The 19992-nt window shown below is 27.1% G+C and overlaps 2 protein-coding genes across 6 annotated transcripts in view; both read left to right on the forward strand.

The window, feature by feature from the left end:
• Positions 1 to 1810: 1810 nt before the first annotated feature.
• LOC136076620 (uncharacterized) lies at positions 1811 to 19770 on the forward strand. Of its 5 annotated transcripts, XM_065789909.1 has the most exons (8): positions 3527 to 5073; positions 5464 to 5838; positions 5994 to 6152; positions 6561 to 6743; positions 9992 to 10133; positions 17427 to 17681; positions 17833 to 17941; positions 19479 to 19770. In XM_065789909.1, the coding sequence occupies exons 2-4, from the start codon at positions 5581 to 5583 to the stop codon at positions 6648 to 6650; spliced, it is 507 nt and encodes a 168-aa protein (XP_065645981.1). In that variant the 5' UTR covers positions 3527 to 5073; positions 5464 to 5580; the 3' UTR covers positions 6651 to 6743; positions 9992 to 10133; positions 17427 to 17681; positions 17833 to 17941; positions 19479 to 19770. The 5 variants fall into 5 exon arrangements, with proteins under 5 accessions (XP_065645983.1, XP_065645985.1, XP_065645984.1 ...); XM_065789911.1 differs by lacking the exons at positions 3527 to 5073; positions 5464 to 5838; positions 5994 to 6152; positions 6561 to 6743 and adding an exon at positions 1811 to 1950 and having other exon boundaries at positions 9992 to 10124; XM_065789912.1 differs by lacking the exons at positions 3527 to 5073; positions 5464 to 5838; positions 5994 to 6152; positions 6561 to 6743 and adding an exon at positions 2050 to 2153 and having other exon boundaries at positions 9992 to 10124.
• The window catches only part of LOC136076619 (uncharacterized), a 33988-nt gene continuing 16391 nt past the window's right edge, over positions 2396 to 19992 (forward strand). The window contains exon 1 of the mRNA XM_065789908.1: positions 2396 to 3128. The gene's annotated coding sequence lies outside the window, so the exon portion shown is untranslated. The remainder of the gene's footprint in view (positions 3129 to 19992) is intronic.

Genomic DNA, 19992 nt, shown 5'->3' on the forward strand with positions numbered 1-19992 from the left:
AAATTCAAACCAATAGCTTAGTATCTTAATCTATATTTATAAAACAATAAAAAAAATTGTTACAAATAATTTAACTTTTTAGTTGAACTCCTAATGCTTAACATGTTTTTATGAGCTTTTAAAAAATGATGTTAATCAAAGAAAAGTAAATTCAGGAATTCAGTTCAAATAAAGGCCGTTTACTTTATGCTACTTTTGTAAATATAACTTCTTAATATTACAATTGCCATAATATATTACTGATGTACAATACTTTGCAAATGTTTATTCCATATATCACTATATATCACTAATGTACAATAACACATTATTTTGATGTAAATACAATTATTTAACGGATACAAAATCAAAGTTTTCAAAATGATAACATCGTGTAAAGATAGAGTAATTATGAAATAAAATGCTGGAGGATAGTTTTAAAAAAATTATAAACAGCATATAAATATTAATTTAACTTTTGTCTTAACTATCAGTAATTGCAGTTAATATTACAATTTTAAAACAATGTCGCCAATTTGTTTGAACACCAAATCTCAATTAAGTTTCAGTCAAGTAAATAATAAACTGCTAAGGTTTTTAATTTTTTGGTTCATCAGTTTCTCAGCTAAGAAAATAAGCTCCATATGATGTAACTAGACAAGAATTCAGTATGATAAAAATGGTTGTATTCAACTTATGAAAATGCATACCTTAAATAAAGTGGTCTTTATCTCAAAGCAGGCTGTGTGCTCTCATATCATTACTTATACTTCGTATTTTTTTACGTCAAACTAAAATTTAATCTTCGGGATTTGGGAAAGTTGACAATAAACAGCCACGATCTTTTTAAACAAATTTTTACATTAAAAGATCCTTTGTTTATCGTCATCATTAGTTGGGCAGAATTTGTGAAGACTTTTTGATTTAAAAAAAAATCTCCTTTATTGCTAAAAAAATAAAAAAGGCTCTGGAGAAAAAAGTGAGGGCATGAGCCTTTATAGTGACCTTCTTAAAAATTTTAGTTTTTTAACGTGTTGTTAAAAAACTAAAGTTTTTAGAAAAAAACTAAATTTTCTGAAAAAATAAATAATCAAGTCTCAGAATCTAACTTAAAAACGGAGTTCCAGACAATTAACGCCATCTGTGCGACCTCGTAATACTGTAAGCCCTGGGTTTACAGTAAAAGTTTATTTTTAAAAATGGGTATTGATCTTTCATCTACTATTTTTATAAAAATACTAAGAGGTATTTTAATACTATAAAAAAAACCACATATATTTAAAATACATAATTTCAAATTTGATTAAGAGATGCCTTGCAAGAAGAGCTGCCCTGTAAGAATCAAGCAGAGCTCAATAGTAACTAATTTCAGTTTTGAAAATTAGATAAAAGAAAGAAACCATTTTTGCATAGTTATTTAATTTTATAAACGAAAAAACATATATGGTGGACATAAGGCTTGTCTAAATAGCATGCTTCAAAGTACTCAAAAACTAATTTTTCTTTTCTTTTAATATTCATTTTTATCCAAAGACTTTAGTAGTCTATAATTTTTTTTAATTATAAATTTTAATTTGGTAAAATACCTCAAAATATAAAATTAATTACATTAATTACGCAAAATAGATACATCTTCAACCTCACTTCGACAACACAACCAATTTTATAAATAGCCTTTTCTTTCCAATGAATATTTTTATATTTTAAAATAGTTGAACAAATGAAGATTAATAATTAAAAAATAATAGTTAGACTAACAAAGTCTTTTTTTTGATGAAAATTAAGATTGAAAAAAATCATTTTTTGCGTACTTTTGAATCATGATATTTAGACAAGCAATATGTCTACCATATATATTTTATCGTCTATTAAGTCTTAATTAGGTAATATAAAATAATAAAAATAAATAACTATGCAAAATTGGTTCTGCTGTTTTAATTTCAAATTTAAAAATGTGTTTAACATTACTGGGTAAGTATTCTTAAGTCACTTTAAAAACTTTTGAAGTCCAATATTTAGAGAATGTATAAATATTTTTGATAATTATTTCTGATTTGAATTTCTAGTATGAATAGCAAAAGTGTAATAAATAAATAACAATAATATATAAATAATAATAATAAAAAAAAAAACAATAGTGAAGAGTTACTATTGAGCTCTGATGCTTACAGAAGGTAGCTTTTTATAAAAATTAAAATTATCTATGTTAAAAATATGTTGTTGTTTTTATAATATTTAAATAGTATATAAATTTTATAATATATAAAAAAGCTCATAGTTATTTTTTATAAAAATGGTAAATGAAAAGTCAATGCCAATTTTTGAAAATAAAATTTTACTGTAAATCCAGGTCTTTAGCCATATTAAAAATTAGTCATAAACAAAGAAAAAGATTAAAATGTTTCATTTTCAAAAAATTTAAATAAAGTAAAAAAACTACCTCACGGTCATGCCATGAGGAACTCCGAAAGTTTATGTTGATATAGTTATTTCTGCTGTTTGATATTATACGCACTGCTCGATAAATGATCTCTAAACTAAAGCAAGTTAATATTTTCTACTACATACAGAAGGAGTTTTCTTTCTATTATTTAAATGTACCAATTTATGATTTTAAAAGCCTTCAAAAACTAATCAAAACTCCTATTTATTAGGAGTTAATTACTATTATAAACTTATTTTCAACTATATAGTTAATTATTTTTCATTATTTAAAAGTGTTATCTAGGCAATTTATGTTCAGATGTTTCTCAATATTATTGGTTCAATATTAGGTTCAATATTAGGTTCAATATTAGGTTCAATATTAGGTTCAATATTAGGTTCAATATTAGGTTCAATATTAGGTTCAATATTTGGTTCAATATTAGGTTCAATATTAGGTTCAATATTAGGTTCAATATTAGGTTCAATATTAGGTTCAATATTAGGATTATTGGTTCATACATTTTATGCTAACAATTCAAAGGTTTTATGGATAAAATAAAGTTTCCAAACAAGATTTCTTTAACATTTTAGTTTCTTATATATTAAAATTGTGTCCTTATGCCCTCCGCTCTAAAGATATTATTTATTTATTTTCACACTAATGTTATTCAATAAAACTAATTCTCGAATAACGGATGTGTAAAACGAGAGGATAACATTGGGTTATCTCATCCACTTTTGAAATCGCTCCGACCCCGCTGAAATATGCTATTTTCTAATTTTTCATTGTAATTCTTTTTATTTTTTGAAAACTGCTAAATTCAAAAAGAGATGGTTTTTATAAAAAAAAATTTTTTTGTTTTTCAAACAAAAAATCCAATTTTCGAAACAATATTCCTTAATAAAACAAAAAAAAAAATTGTAATAGTGTATTATACTCCGGGTTTGACCGATAGGATTTGCATAAATCATTTCACTCAAAGATTTTATGCAGTTTTTCCACTATCACTATTTTTTACAATAAATTTTAATATAAATTAGCACTTTAATTAGATTTCTGCAGATATTAAGTGCTTCATGTAAAATCTATCGGTCGTCCAGAAAAAGAAACACCACAAGTCAGTGACTTCAATACAATGCATGTTGTAAAGCCTATTTTTTTTTTTTTTTTTCTGGCTGCAAGCAACCACTAATAAGTTGGGAGTTATTAGAAAAAAAAGAAAGGAGTTATAGACCAAAAAACGGTTGACAGAAGACAAAATTTTGAAGATTGTATAAGTTAGAAAAACATGAAGGTGGGAGTTAGTTCCAAAGGGTTAAAATGCGCAGAAAAAACTAGACGAATAAAAGTTTTTAGACGAGTCAAACAAGAATGAATTTTAGCTAATGGAGTTAGGGATGATGGCTCCTTTGAGCTGTAACCATGATAGTATTTGTAAAAAAGAGAAAGAGATGCAACTTTATTACGATGGGAAAGAAGCTCAAGCTTAGTAGATAGAGCGGTTCCAACTACGTTTACAATGCGTTTTTGGACCTTGTTTAGAAGAGAAAGAGCATCATCAGACACGGTGATTCAATACTTATGAAAGCTTGGGATTTTATTATGCGCATGCGTCTGTTACAAATACTCAGTTATCTAATTTTATATTTACGTGTTCAATTTGTATATTACCTTTCAACCTTGTTTCCTGTTTTTAAAGACAATATTTTAATGGTTGCTAATATTTTGACTCATAAAATGAAATTTTACATAAATGAGTTAGTTTAAGCATAAAATCAATGTGAAAAATATATCTAAACATCCACTTTATTTATTTAACTTTTAACTGGAATATTACCTAAACTAACACTTTACATAGATGCCAATTATGGACGAAGTAAAATTTTTATGATATTTGGGTTAGTTTTTAATAAAAATATTGTTAATCGTCTCTCAAAAAATTTTAGTTTCTATAACCGATCATTTTTTAATGAAATATATTTTCATCTTTTAGTCAAGAGGTTTTTATAAAATCTTCATTTTGATAAAGCCTGAAAAACATCAACAAAAATTTTTGGGAGTATGCAAAATTTGTGGAAATTTGACTGGAAAAGACTCTATAAAAATCATCAGTAGGCGGAATAGAATTTATAATATTTTTAAAATAAATATTGTTGAAGATTGTTTAGAAGTTCATCCAGCACAAATGTGTTTGAAATGCAATACAACTATGGTGAATATAGAAAACCGAGGTAATAAAACTTTCAATGCTATACCAAAAATTTGGTTAAAATGTCAAGCAAATGAGTGTAATTGTGTATTTGGTAAAGCTGGTAGAAAACCAAAGCCAAATGTAGGAAGACCAGAAACATTTAAAAGATGGACTCAAATAAACCTTAATCTGTTTCTAAAATCCTTACCTTTACCTTTGAACCAAGATCAGTATTTTGAATTAAATCTTCAGCTTAATCCTCATTTAACATTATGTATTTGCAAAGTTGGTGAAAAATTAATGCATCAATCAGTTATGATTAAAGATTATCAGCACTCTTTTTGTAGCCGATACAAAAAAGAATTTGCTTGTTAAAGGTAAACTAGAAAATAAACCAAAATGTTCTATATGTTCAACCTACATCATGGTTAATAGCCTTTGCAGTTCTGTGCATATGGAGTTACAGGAGCTATTGGTAAGTTTGCTCTGCTTTTATTACACTTATACAAAAAAAAACATTTCTTTTAGAAAGTAAATAAACCTTATCAAGAAAACTTAAGGACTTTAAAAACATTAAAAGTTAATGAAAACCTTACTATACTGATAGCATTTCTGTTATGCATAGGTCAGCATTGCTGTCTTTTTTGTGACCAAAAAAGATACCCAACTAGCTCCAATATGTAGAGAGCATGTTGTTTCACAAAGGTCTTTAAACTCCTTAAACAATGACTTTCATTGTTTTCAAAGTAATGGAGGAAATTTGAAAAATGCTAAATTATTCAACAATGTGATTAATGAAACTTTATTTAATATTCCTCTTGACCAGGTAATATAATTTACCACTTCTGTTTTTTAATCTTTTTAGTACTCTTTGTTGGTTCAATCGTGAGTTTAGTATTGGTAGTTGGTATCTTTGAAATTTTGTTAGGTTGCTGTACCTGCTTTACATATATCTTTGGGTACCTATTTAAAGTTTTTCAACATGTTCGAAGATGAATGCCACTTAATAGATATAAAGCTTGCTGGAGAACTTGCTTTAAAGAATAAAATAATTGGTAAAGCTGATTTTGACAAATATGTTAACATGCATCTTCAATCCAATCTTGTAAAAAGTGTTATTGAAGACTGTGACAATAAAATTGCACTTCTACAAGACACAATTTCTCTAAAGGTTATATGTGAGGCAGATAAAACAGTAGAAATTAGGAACATATATACACCAAGAATAGTTAACGACAAGGTATTTATTATTATGAAACTATGTTTATTATATTACTATGTTTGCAAAAATGTTTAATCAAGTTTACAATGAAATTTTTGTTAAATAAAAATATTATTAAAAATTTATATATATATATCCTTATATTTTAAAATTTTAAATATATATTTTTCTAGATAAAAGAATTAAGTTCATTAAATGAAGCAAACGTACTTGATAAAACTTCAGGTCCCTGCATTCAGCAACTTAATGAAGTGTTGAAGGCTAATAAAGTAGAAAGGCAGGCTTATCATGGAAAATGCTTTGTTGGAAACCATGTTCACATGATGCTTAAGGTTTTTATTTAATATTATATATTATTTATATATTTATGTGTTTTTTTAATTGGAACAGTTGTTCTGAAAAGCAGCAATTGAAAAACCTGAGGTCACTGGGAAAAAATCTAATGTGGCTTTCGAATTGTTCATATAAAACCTTTAATTTTTTTCAATTTTTTTGTTTTGAACTACCCGATCTTTGCAAATTAGAGGGATTAAAGACCCCCCTGCTTATTACACCCACTACAATTAAGCAGAAAAGAGTAAATTGGTTGTTGCAAAAAAAAGTTAATGCTTGTTGACAAAAACAAAAATTATATTTGAATTGATCAAAAATCCATAGAAATCAGTTTAATCTCATGCAAAAGTGTTGTTTTTTTTTGTAAAATATTGAAAAATTATTTAATTTTATAAATATTTTTTTAGCCTCAGCCATTGTTAGATTTGTGCAATTCCATTCCATCTAAACTCTTGGTTTTATTGGCACCGATATTAATTTATTATCTGTTAAAGTGAGCCAGAATTTTAAGCAGTTATTTCATTATTCAAAATGTTATATGCTCATGAACAGCTCGCAATCTTTTCAAAGGAATGATATTCAGGAATTAGGTAGGTTTTCTTTTTATGCAGATTGGTGATTGAGTTTAACACATTTTTGAGCTAATTGAAAAGTAAATTGCAAACGAGCATGACTGTCTTGATTGCTTTTAGGTAGATATTTGATTAGTATATTTAAAGGAAGTTGTGTAAAAGATTTTCAATATTCAAATTATTTAATTTTAGACTTAGCAATCCGTACGCTTATGGAGTATTATCGGTTGACTTGGCCAAGTGCATCTGTAACTCCAAAGATGCAATTGCTTTGAATCCCATGTAATTCAATTTATTCAGAAATGGGGATTAGACATTGGCGTTTATGGGGAACAAGGCGGCGAAAGTTTACATTCCGAAGTTAACAACCTTAATCGTTTGTTTTGGCATATGAAAGGCTGTAGTCGTTTGAAAAGCACGTTGAAAGAACATTATCTCATAAACCATCCGAAAGCTAAAGCTATGAAACCAGAAATAAAAAAAAGAAAAAAAAATGCTTAGATCTTAAATTTTATTGTATACAAATTTGTATTGAAAATCCAATCTTTTAATAAAAAGGATTTCTAACGAGTATATAATTCAGAAATGTATTATTATTTAAAAATAATAGTAATGGTTCCCTATTCTGCACCATTACCGAAAACTAAAAATAAATAATTGTACTTTAAGTTTTATAGTATGGAGTATATATTGATATAATTAATACTGCTGTTGAAAATTTCTTGGATTTATAATCAAATAGTTTATAAGGTAGCATTGTGCATAAGAAATGTATCATCAATAGAAACTACCGTAGAACCCCGTAAATTCGTACCCTGGATAAGTCGAACTTTTACTAAGTCAGATATTTAACTTCCTTTGAACATTCTATAAATATCGAGAGCTTCGTTTAAGGCCATCGCTAAGTCGGACTATTATCTATTATCGAACTTCATCTACTCCCCTTGAGAGTCCGACTTAACAAGGTTTGTACTTATATTTGTGTTTAAAAGTTATCGGAGGGACATTTTTTAGTTTTTTAATGAAAAATTACAATAGAAAAGTGTTGCATGAAGTTGAAGTATTTTTAAATAAATATTTTCTATGCATTACAAGATTAAATCTTGCATATTTATAGTTTAATTAGTACGTTACACAATTAAAAGTAGATTTTCTTGTTAATATCTTGAGTATCATAAATCTTATAAGTTGTTACTCAATAAAATATGACATTATCTGTCTGCAAGTTAAGGGCAAACATTAGAAATTCCATAACTGTGGAATCTCTTATACATTTTGAAGTAAATGATTGCAAGTGTTATCTCATAAATTATAAATCCATGTATCTTTTAACATGTTTATAATTACTTAGTTAAAATTGAATGATATAACATTAGACTTTTTATAGTATTTTTAATAATATTCATTAGCAAATTTAGGTTTTTATAGTGGTAAGAAGTTTTTTCAGAACGCACAAAAAGTATAGAATATATACATAGCTTGCTGTAAAATCATTTTATTTTAGTTAAAAAAATGATTGGTTAAAACAGAACATACAGATTTTTTATGCTTTTTTTTACAGAATTTGAATCAATTAAACTTTTTGGCCAAAAAAATTTCAAACAAAAGATATTCTATAGGTTGTATGACAGATGTTTAGTTTTTAAACTTAAAAAACCTTTAATCTTGAACTGAGATATTTTCTTTGTTTACAAACATTCTCATTTATTTTTACGATTTAGGTTAAACACTTAAGGATATAAAATTCCAAAAATGTATTGTGTTTATTTATTCAAGTGAAATTTGTACCTCATTAATAAGAAACAAAAAAACAAATTTTCATTATTTGCCCAAAAATCTAATCGCCAATTTTTTTCGTAACTTTATCAAACGTAACTTATGCGCATGCTCACAATAAAATAACAGGCTTAAATCGCCGTGCAGAAGAACCTGCCCAAATATGACAACGGTGAATATGAGATTTGTAGAGATAGAGAATGGAATGAGGAGAGAGAAAATGGCGAGCACGATAAAGCGAAGCTTTATCGTGCTAAATTAGCATCTGCTAAATTAGCCTCTGCTAAATTAGCCTCTGCTAAGTTAGCAGATGCTAATTTAGCAATCGATTTTATGTATGGTTTTCTTTGAAAGTCAGTAGTAAACGAAAATCCAAATAGACGTAAAGGAGAAAACTCAGTGAGAGGGTTGCCATTCATTAATATAGGAATGGCGACAGAACTGTGTTAGTTGTTTGCAGTAAATAACTTTTAAAGAGTTTTGTTGGAGTTAAAATTTACAAGCCACTGTAAGCTTAAATCTGTTACAGAAGTGAAATCAGATTTAAGATCGACTGCCTGTTATAAGCGATCGAAAAGAAAAGACTTTTTGTCAAGACAGGAGTATAAAGTTCAGTCATCAGAAAAATTTATTAGATTTATTAAGAGAATTTTATTAAGAGAACCGCAGATGATGCAAATCGGTGGTGATGCGAAGAGAACCGCAGATGATGCAAATCGGTGATGATGCAAATCGCAGATAATGCAAATCGATTTATTAAGAGAACCGCAGATGATGCAAATCGGTGCTTGACTTATTTTAGTAATAAAGTGGCCTAAGGTTTTTCTGAAATGACCCGTTCTTTTGTTTTATCTTTACACCACTTAAGCCGAGACGTGCTTTTTTTTTATTGTAAAGAGTGTCTTACAAATATTAAATTATAAAAAACTAAAATTACTGTTACATTTAAAAACTCTATTCAAGTATAGTTAAGATTAGTTGTTTTATTGTTTATAGAATAAATTATAGAAAATTTAAAATAAATTGAAACCTTAAAAAAAATTCAATTTATTTACATCAAAAGTTCTCGTTGAATTTTTTTGATAGAAAAAGGGAAGAACATTTTTAGGCGATTGTTTATTAAAGTCAGAGTAATTAGGCTTCTTCATGCCAAGTCCATCAAATTAAACGGCTCATTGCCACAATTTAGTGGGATCTTTTCGAAATTTAAAGATTTTTTTGTAAAAATGGTTAATAATAAAAGGTTTTTTGAAATTTTGGGGCCCTAATGACAGATTTTGGGGGCCAGACCAATAGCCATAGCAACAAGTATTCCATAAATTAGAACCTCTTGTAACAATATAAGTTATTTTGAAAATAAAAAACTAAATTAGCTTAATATTGTTTTAGTTTTTATTTAAATATAATGATTCTATTTAAATAATTGCCTAATGAAACAAGATAATTTTTTGTTTAGCTCTTTATTTTGAGTTATAAACTTATGTTTACAGAGAGAAAAACTTAGTTCGAAGCCACAAACTTCAAGGTGGTGGTAGTGTAATAATTTTCAAGGCAGTTGCCCCTCATGTTTAAACTGGGTGAGTCGTTCGTAAAGTTAACGAGGCATTACATAACAAGTACAGAGTAAGTCCGGTAAATTATTTTTACGGAATAAAAATTATTATTTAAAAAATAGATACTGCATAAATTATCTTAACAAAGTTTGGCACCAGACCAGTCTGGTAAATTAAAAAAAAAAACACTTTTCAAGATGCTTTGTCAAATTTGTGTTTTTAATGCTTTTAATAACTTTTTTAGAATTAAAGGCTTATTTTCAAAAATAATAATATACAAAAATAACAAAAGAAAAAAGCCAGGTTTATTTTCACAAAATAAACTTTACTAAATAGAAATATAACCAGACTAAATTATATATAATAAAATATTACGGGTTGCAATATTAAGTTGATTTTTTGGATTTGCAATAACTCATTCGAAAACTAAGAAAATTAAAAAAAAAAGGTAAAAATAAGAGCAACAACTTGCCATTTAAAACAAAACTACTTAAGTTTAAGCATTTTAAGTGTCTGTTTCTTAAGTTTCAACCATAGCATGAAGATGACAAACTGATGCTGATTGCGACTGTCGAGGTGGTAGATAAACTGCAATAATTAAAAAATAAAATCACATTATTTAAAATAAATTGTAATATTTCAATATATTAGTTGAAACACTTAAAGACTTTAAATAAACATTACATACCCTCTTCAATTGATGACCCAGACCAATAAAGACTTCTCAGCAACTTTTACCGAGAAAACATTGCAACTAATATTACCTTGTATAAAAAACAATGAGTACAGTTTCAAGAAATTTTCTGCAGCATCAATCAAAATTTTTTTTTTAAACTAACGTTCAGTTAGTAGCTAAATAAGAGTTATAAACGAGTCATGGCATGTAATAACATTAAAATCCATCGCATTGTTCTAAAAAATATGAACATAAAAATAACTAAATAATAATAATATAATGCAATAATAGCTAAAATAAACATAAATTAATTATACTGCAACATTTGAAACAAAAACTATTTTTTTATTTTCAAAAAAACACAAAAAAGAAAGACACTTTATGTGTTTTTTTTTTGGGCGCCCATATCAGGCCAAGGTTATCAAAACAGGTCCATGTATGTTTAAAATTTATAATCTAATTAATAATAATACAAATAAAAGTATTAGTAATACAAATAAAATTTTGTGTTGAAATAGGAATATAAAAAATACCCTAAAATCTTTATTAAATGGTCTCTAGTCATGAAAAAGACTTTGCAGTTGTTCTTTAAAACAGTGAAAAAAATTTTGCAAGCATAATATGATTGCCAAACTTTAAATTATAACAATCAGAACAGCAATATCTCTATTTTACAATCAAGTTAATTTATATACAATCACATGGCCTTGACCTTGCTATTGTTGGGCTTATTAACAACACTGGTAGAAGTTATGTTGCCTGCAAGAGACAAGAATAGCTTACAAAAAATTATCAACATAAAGTAACCCATGAATCAGGTGGATTTAAAACACAAGTGTAATATATCTTAACCAGCACAAATGAGTTATTTGCTATATAAAGTTGTTGGCCATGAAGCAGGAGATATGTGAGTAAGTAGAGAATTTAAAAATTAAAAGAAGATGAAGTGCATAAACATTTTGAAAGGAAATTTAAAGCAAAATAAAGAAATCTGAACATAAAGTCATCAACAACACAAAGAATTGTGGTAGTTCAATGAATACTTGGTTAAAATTGTAGCAAAAATCAACAAATTTTATAAAATGCTGTAAGAGTCTGTGAATGCAGAAGACAGGTTCTTGCATTGTAAGTCTGAGTGCAAGGCAAAAAAAGATGTATACAAAGTTCAATCAAACAAACAGAAGGTATGAGGTAAGATGCTAGATGAATAAAATGAACAAAGAATATAGAGTTGTGAAGCAAATAGTTACAAAAAATATAGATTTTGTTAAAGGGTGTATTAAAGGGCTAGATAGAAAAATATTTACAAATGAAGTTTAGGTAAAAACGAGTTGGATGGCTCATTTTGAAAAATTGCTAAATGAAGAGTTTGAAATGATCAAGGAAGGTGAATAAGATTGGAGGACCAGCAGATAACAAGTAGTGAAGAAAAATGAAGGATGCTCAAAAAGCTCAGTTAGACAAGGCTGATAATCCTTCCAGTGTATTGAGGTAGGTTTTGAAAGCTTCAGGGATGCAGATGTTCATTATGTTTTAGATCTTTGCAATGAAATTGTTCAAATATAAAATTCGGAATGATTAGAAGCATAAAATCAAGCCATGGCTGTTCTAATTATTATATTTTAAAGGTTGGCAATCATACCATGCTTGCAAAAATTTAAGTTCAAAATATTTGTGAAATTTAATAACTTAATTACTTTAAGATATTTCAAAGGCATTGAAGTATAATTAATTGCCAAAATATTGGTAAAACTTTATAACTCAATTACTTGGCAATATTTTAAAAGCATCAGAAAAGCTAAAGAAGTTTCAAAGGAAATAAAGGAATTAATTATAAAAGCCGTAGGAAATAAAATGACTTACAGGCAGATTTCTGAACTTTACAATGTTTCTAAACCAGATATAAGTCACACTATGAAAAGATTTTGTCTGCGCAAAACTATTGAAAGCAAACCTTGCTCTGGAAGACCTTAAGTTACAACTGAAAAGTCTGATAGATTATCAGTAAGGTATTCCAAAAATAATCCTCACAAGTCTGCTGTCTAACTTAACGCATCAGTTTCATGGCACAAACTTTGGCGTCAATACAACTAAACGCCAATTACGACAAAATAATCTCTATGACTGTTGCCCAGTTAAGAAATGGCAAATACCTGCAAGAAATTTGAAAACAAGAATAAAATTTGCAAAAGATCATATTAGTTGGTCTGTTAATGACTGGTCAAAAGTCTTTTTATTTGATGAATCAAAGTTTATGCTATAAAGTAGTGACGGAATTAAGTATGTTGGGGGCCCAGTAGGAGACAGATTAATCCAAAATATCAGTTACCCACTGTTAATCATGGAGGAGGAAATGTTATGGTTTGGGTATGTTTAATCGTGACAATGTGGGTCCCATTCATTCACTTAGAAGGTTTTATGGACCAGAGAGTTTATTTAGACATCATAAAGAAAGTTATGCTGCCACATGCAAAGCATAAAATGACTTGCAAATAGATCTTACAACAAGATAATGATCCAAAGCATTTAGCCAAATCTGTTAAAGAATAATTTAAATCACAAAAAATCAAAGATCTTAAATGGCCTTTACAGAGCCCAGATCTCAATCCTATTAAGCATCTTTGGGAGTACATCAACTGGCAATTAGTTGGTAAAAAAATAACTAACAAAGACCATTTATTAGCATTTATTAAAAAATGTTGGTATAATATTCCTCAGGATGTACTCATTAAATAAGTAGATTCAATGCCTCATCGCTGTGATGCTGATTTAAAGACAAATGGATATGCCACCAAATACTAAGTGTTTTATTAAAACAAGTTTATTGTTAAAAAAATTGCTATTTTGTGAATTTTAGTAAAAGTTTCAGCTTTTTTGAAATAAATATTAACCAAATTCAGTTGTTTCTAAACTTTTGCACGGAAGCTTTTTCGAAAAAAAAAAAAATTAAATGTTAATTAACCGTTTAATTTTACAACTTTTGTGACTTGTATTTTAAGTTGAAATAATATAGAGCACATTTGGTAAAAATTTCAGCTTATTTATGAAAGTTTGTGAAAAGTTATGCAGTAAAAATTGAAAAAAAGTGGCATTATGAAAAACATGCAATCTGTAGAAGCGAAGAAACAAGGACGCTAGCATAATGATGAGGATCATCATTATAATTAATTAATTTTTTATAATTGATAATTTGCAAAAAGTTATCAGGATTGACATAAATCCTGATAACTTTTTGCAAAAAACTTTGTAAATCACAAATAAAAGTATTTTGTGCTAGTATTCCTAAGAATACTAATACAGAGTAAGGGTATGGAAATTTAAATGTTGTACAAAAACAAAGCAGCTTAGGTATTTATGCTAAAAAAACACAACACAAAGTCCAAAAAAATAACTTATATTTAAAATAATAAAAAATAAAACCTTAACATTTATGAAATTCTGTTTATTCATATTAATAAAACAAATAAACCTTTGCTAACATAAAAAAACATTAGGCACCTCCCTACAAACTAATTCCCCAAACATGTAAAGTGAATTTTTTCCTTAAGTTTTACTTTGACATTTCCAAACTTGTGTTTTCCAATGGTTCTCTACAGCAACATTTAAATGCCATTATGGATTATTTGAAACAATTTTTTACAACTGCATGCCCTTCCTGATGTTAATATGAAGCAGGTTGTACTGGTTTACATGTTCAACCCTCAGAATTAGGGTCGGCATTCGGCAATGCCGACCTAACTGCTGACCTGAAAGTATTTAAGATCGGCAAAAAATTGCTGACCTTGTTTCTATGTTTTATGGTTAGACCTTTGTATCAAATAATTTTTGCCGACCTGATGCCGACCTCAAAAAGATTGAGGTCGGCAAACTATTGCCGACCTCATTTTTCCTAATTCCGAGGGTTGCATGTTATTAGTAGCAGGGTGACCTGATCTGACGAATAAAAAGTGTATTAGGGATCCTACCTTTTTTTTTTTGTCAGTGATGGTTTAACAAATTGAATAGAAAAAGGAAAAATACTTCAAGCTAAAAATAAACTTAACCAAACAAATATTAGTTAAAAAAAAACATTCAAGTCAGATTAATAAATACAAGAAAAACATGTGTTTGATCATCTATGTGCTTGATCACCAATGCCAAAACTATGAGAAGCATAAACTAATGTAAAAAAATTAACAAAGTAACTTAAAAAACATATAGGTGGATGAATTTTTTAAATAGAACACCCAGCATATTCTATTAAAAAGGCTGAAAATGTATATAGATAGAGAAAAATCAAATATTTTCAGAATCTTTTTATTCTATGTGTTTTATCTCCATTACTAGGGATTGCAATACCAGTTAACTGGTTTACAAGTAAATCAAACTGAAAATGTATAATTTTGTTACTGGTGAATTTATCCTTAATTACTGGTAAATTTAAAAAAAATATATTATAAAAATCTAAGAAATAAAATACATTCATTCAATAAAAAACTACACTACTCATCTTTTCAATAAAAAGTAAATGGAGATATGTTTTTGTCCCCATTAACTTTTTTACTTAAACAGTTATTTTTTTTTTGTTACTATTCTGTCTCAAGTATTTTGCTGATTTGATATTTACTGAATGTGCACATAATTAATTTGTATGTAGCTCATATCATAAACAAAATCTTTTCAAAACATGTTAAAGAGGTAATAAAAATAACAAATTGCCTGTTTCATGGGAGAAAAAAATATTTCTAGTTGCTAATTACATTTTTTTAAATACTTTATTAAATCATTTGTTTGGTGCAGTTGTTACACTATCAACAGCCAAAGTTGGTTTGTTACTTGTTACATATTTGTTTGTACACCTTATAATTTAAGAGCACTGTTTAGCGCTAAGGGTTATACAAATATTCTTAAGTCTCTATACGATTCAAACTTATATACTTAAGTATCTATAGGATTCAAAAGTATAATGCATTGTATGGTGCAGTGTGTAAATCTAAACATGCTGGGAGTACATCTATATATTGCAATATATAGATGTACTCCCAGCATGTGTAAATTTAAACACTCAGTGTGTAAACCTAAAGTGTGACACTGCATCATGAAGTGTCCACCCCAATGTACCAACAATAACAAAAAAACAACAACAACAAAAAGCAACACATTTACCAAAAATATAGGTGTTTTACATAAGAATGTTATAAGTTGCAAAATATATGTACAGTCTACATTCTGGATGATTCGCTCTAATATAGCTAGGCTAAATCGAGGAGAGCAGCCATGAACAAAACAAAACAAAAACAATGCAAATAAAACAAAAAATACACACACAGAAGGTTGCTACTAGTCAACATTCATATTTATATCTTATATATCTTCTATAGTGAGATATCTTTTATCACCAGTGATACAACTATTATTTCTATTTATCTTAATGTAACAAGTAGTATTTTTATTTGGTTATGAGGACATATTTTCTAATGTTGTTAAAAGGGATTGATTTTAATTTATTTTGAAGTGGATTTAAGTCCATTAATGCAGAGTATTTAAAAGAATATTTACCGTAGGATATTGTATTTTATGTTGGCACACTCAGTGCACCTCTACAAGAATTTCTTGTAAGTTGACAGCTAATTGCACTGCGTAAGGTAAACCATTTATTAAATATAGGAGGTAGCTTTTTATTTAGGCAGCTGTGAATAAATGAACAAATTTGAATAGTGCAAATATCATGCACTTTTAAAATTTGTAATGCGCTAAATTTATTGGTAGAAATTCAATAACCCTGACTTCTTTTTTCTGCAAAATAAATAAACGATTTACAATACTTATGTTTCGACTCCATGATAGAAGGCAATATGACTATTCCTATCAGTTAATATTGATATGATAGAAGGCAATATGTCCAACCTCTCAATCAATATTGACTGATAGGTTGGGGTGGAGCAAGTAGTCTTTATTTTATTTATTTATAATTTTATTTAGGAAGTCTTATATTCTTTATCTACATTATATATATATATATATATATATATATATATATATATATATATATATATATATATATATATATATATATATATATATATATATATATATATTAAACAACTTTAAAATGTATTCTACACAATAGAGTGCTCAATGTTCTTAAAAGAACAGAGCATTTATATACTAGTAGGATTTCCTACTAATATATATATATATATATATATATATATATATATATATATATATATATATATATATATATATATATATATATATATATATATATATATATATATATATATATATATATATATATATATATAATTTTTAAATTACTGTAAAAAAAACAATTCATCATTTCAAAATAAACAACTTACCGACTACATTATCTTTAAAGAATTTCTTTGAAAATATGTATGGTTTTACATTTACATTTTTTACATTACATTTTACATTTACATAAGGGTATGTTTTAAGACGTTTGTTTTTAAACACTTTATTAAATCAAATAAATTATAGTATGCATTATTCTATACTTAAACGCCGTGGATAGCCTACGGAAAGTCGGTAGCCAAAAAAATAAAAATTTGCCTACCGAAAGTCTGTTTTATTGGCTAAGAATGTCACGTGTTAAAAATTTAATCTTGTTTATATTTTTTATCTTTTTTTACAACATTTTTTAAAGTATTTTTCATATGGCTGTTTTCATAACTTACTTTATTGCGTTTCTAGCGAAAGTATGGCTTTTTCATGCTCTGATTCTTTTGCATCATTTGCAGTTTTAAAAGAAGCTATTAAGAAGTACGAAGATACTTCTTTTATAAAGTTGTGGGTAAGAGATGCTAGAACTATTGAGGCTGCTAGGAAATCCATTCCTAAAAAAGCTGCTTTAATGGCAGCTGATATTAAACATTATTTTATAAAGTATTGTTGCATTCATGGTGGTCAAAAATTTAAATATTGTGGCAAAGGAAAGCGTAAAACTTCGTAAGTTATTGTGTTTATTGTTTTAGCAAAGTATAGAAATTTACTTTGATTTATATTATATTATAATTGTTATTGGATTATAACTTATAATCCAATAACTAACCGAATAAAAAAGTCTTATGTTGAATTTTGATTGTGCTAATAATTAAAGAACTTTTAAAAAAGACTGTCCATTCTACCTGAATTTTAAAGCTTCTGAAGATGGTCAATTTTTAGTGTTACATACAATGAATAATACACATAATCATGAAGTATCTGAAGTAAAAAATTTTTGTTTTGTATTTAAATAATTTCTTATTAGTTTTTAATATAAGTTACACACAAACACACACACATACGTATACATACATACATATACAAATGCACATATATGTATATATATATATATATATATATATATATATATATATATATATATATATATATATATATATATATATATATATATAAAGTTAATAAAAGATTGAAGATATTATAGGGAGGTTTAATTACTTTTTTGATTCAAGATCACACATTTTGAGTATTTTTTTTTTTTTAAATAAGTAATTGATGTCAGAATTAAAATTGTATTGTTGAAAGTATATTATTTTTAAAGCTTTGTTTTGTAGGTTAAATAATCTAAAAAATGCACAAGACTTGGTTTGTCCCTAAACCTGACAAGCATATCTGAGATGTGATCCAAAAAATTGAATGGTTTATATTGAGTAAAGTTTCATAATTGACATAGTGACACATTTTGGCTAGCATTCCATTTCACCGCTACACAATTTCACCGTTAAGTTTTTAAGACTAGAGGAGTAGGATAGATTTGAGTCAGTTTTGATTCTAAGATATTTTAATGAAACTAGGTTTTTATATATTTTAGTTTTAAGTTTAGGTTTTTATATTTTTTAGATTGATGTGATTTGTAAATGATGAGTTCAGTTTTGTTGGTATTAAAACTTAGTTTGTTAAAGTACTGCACTTTAACAAACTAAGTTTGTAACTAGATTGGATAAATGACTAATATATTTGCTAATTTTTTTTAATGGTTGGTTTGTTATGAGTAATTTTATGTTGTCAGCAAAATAATAAGCCTTTAAAATTTTAGATATTAAGATCATTTATAAAAATGAGGAATAGCAATGGTCCTAATTCAGAACTTTAGGGTATACCTATGGAGCATTTTATTGGCAAAGATTTGGCATTATTAATGAAGACAAATTGCAAAATTTTAAGAAAGTATGATGAAAACAATTGGAAAGCAATACCTCGAACACCATAGTGTTCTAATTTACTTAGGAGATTAGAGTGATCAACAGAATCAAAGGCTTTCTCCAAGTCAAGTAACAATCCACATGTAAAAAGTTTATTGTCAAGAGCTTTTTTAATAGTTTCAGTTATTTTAACAAGTACATGAGTTGTTAAGTGTCTGCTATAAAATCCATACTTATATTTGTGGAGACTTTGATTTTTTTCAAAAAAAAGCTATAGAATAATGTTAGATAGAAGAGAAATTGATTGATAATTTGTGTGGTCCATTATAGAACCTTTTTTATGTATAGGAATGACTTTGAATATCTTAAAGATATCTAGAAATAAGCCTTTATTAGTAGAACTATTATATGGTACAAAGAGGTTTAGAAGTAACATGATAATTAAGTTTAAGAAGGTGTGTGGGATCTAAACTTTTATTGTTTTCTATATTTTTTTTTATTAAATTAGACACCATATTCAGTAACTAGATTAAGAAAAAAGAATTAGAATTTTTTAAATAGCCAGACAAGGTACTATAAGAAGAAATCATTTTACTTTTAGATGGGCATTGTATTGTTTTATAAAAATTGTTGAAAGTGTTTGCAACAGCCATACTGTATAAGATGCTGTTACCATTAGATTCTGTTACCATTAGATTTGAGATGGTAAGATTTAATTGGTGTGGAGGATATGTGTTGTAGAAGTTAATCTACTACATTAAACTTTGCCATGGCTACAGAAAAAAACAGAAAACTTCAAGATGAAAATCGCAATTTTAAATCCAAATAAACAGGAATGTATACGCTTATACCAAGTACCACTGGTTTACCATCATGTTTAATCAGTATTAAAATGTTGTATATATATATATATATACATGGTTTTCTGATGAGCCTGCTGATGGTGAAACAAGTTGTTGAAGACCAGTAAAAATTAGATAAGTGTTTTTACTAATTTATTATTGCTCTGTTCTTTAAGGACATTAAGCACTCTATTTGTAAAATACACTAACATAGTTTATATATATATATATGTATATATATATATATATACATACATACATACATACATACAT

Source organism: Hydra vulgaris, chromosome 02, assembly GCF_038396675.1.
Source record: "Hydra vulgaris chromosome 02, alternate assembly HydraT2T_AEP".
Classification (NCBI taxonomy): Eukaryota; Metazoa; Cnidaria; class Hydrozoa; order Anthoathecata; family Hydridae; genus Hydra; species Hydra vulgaris.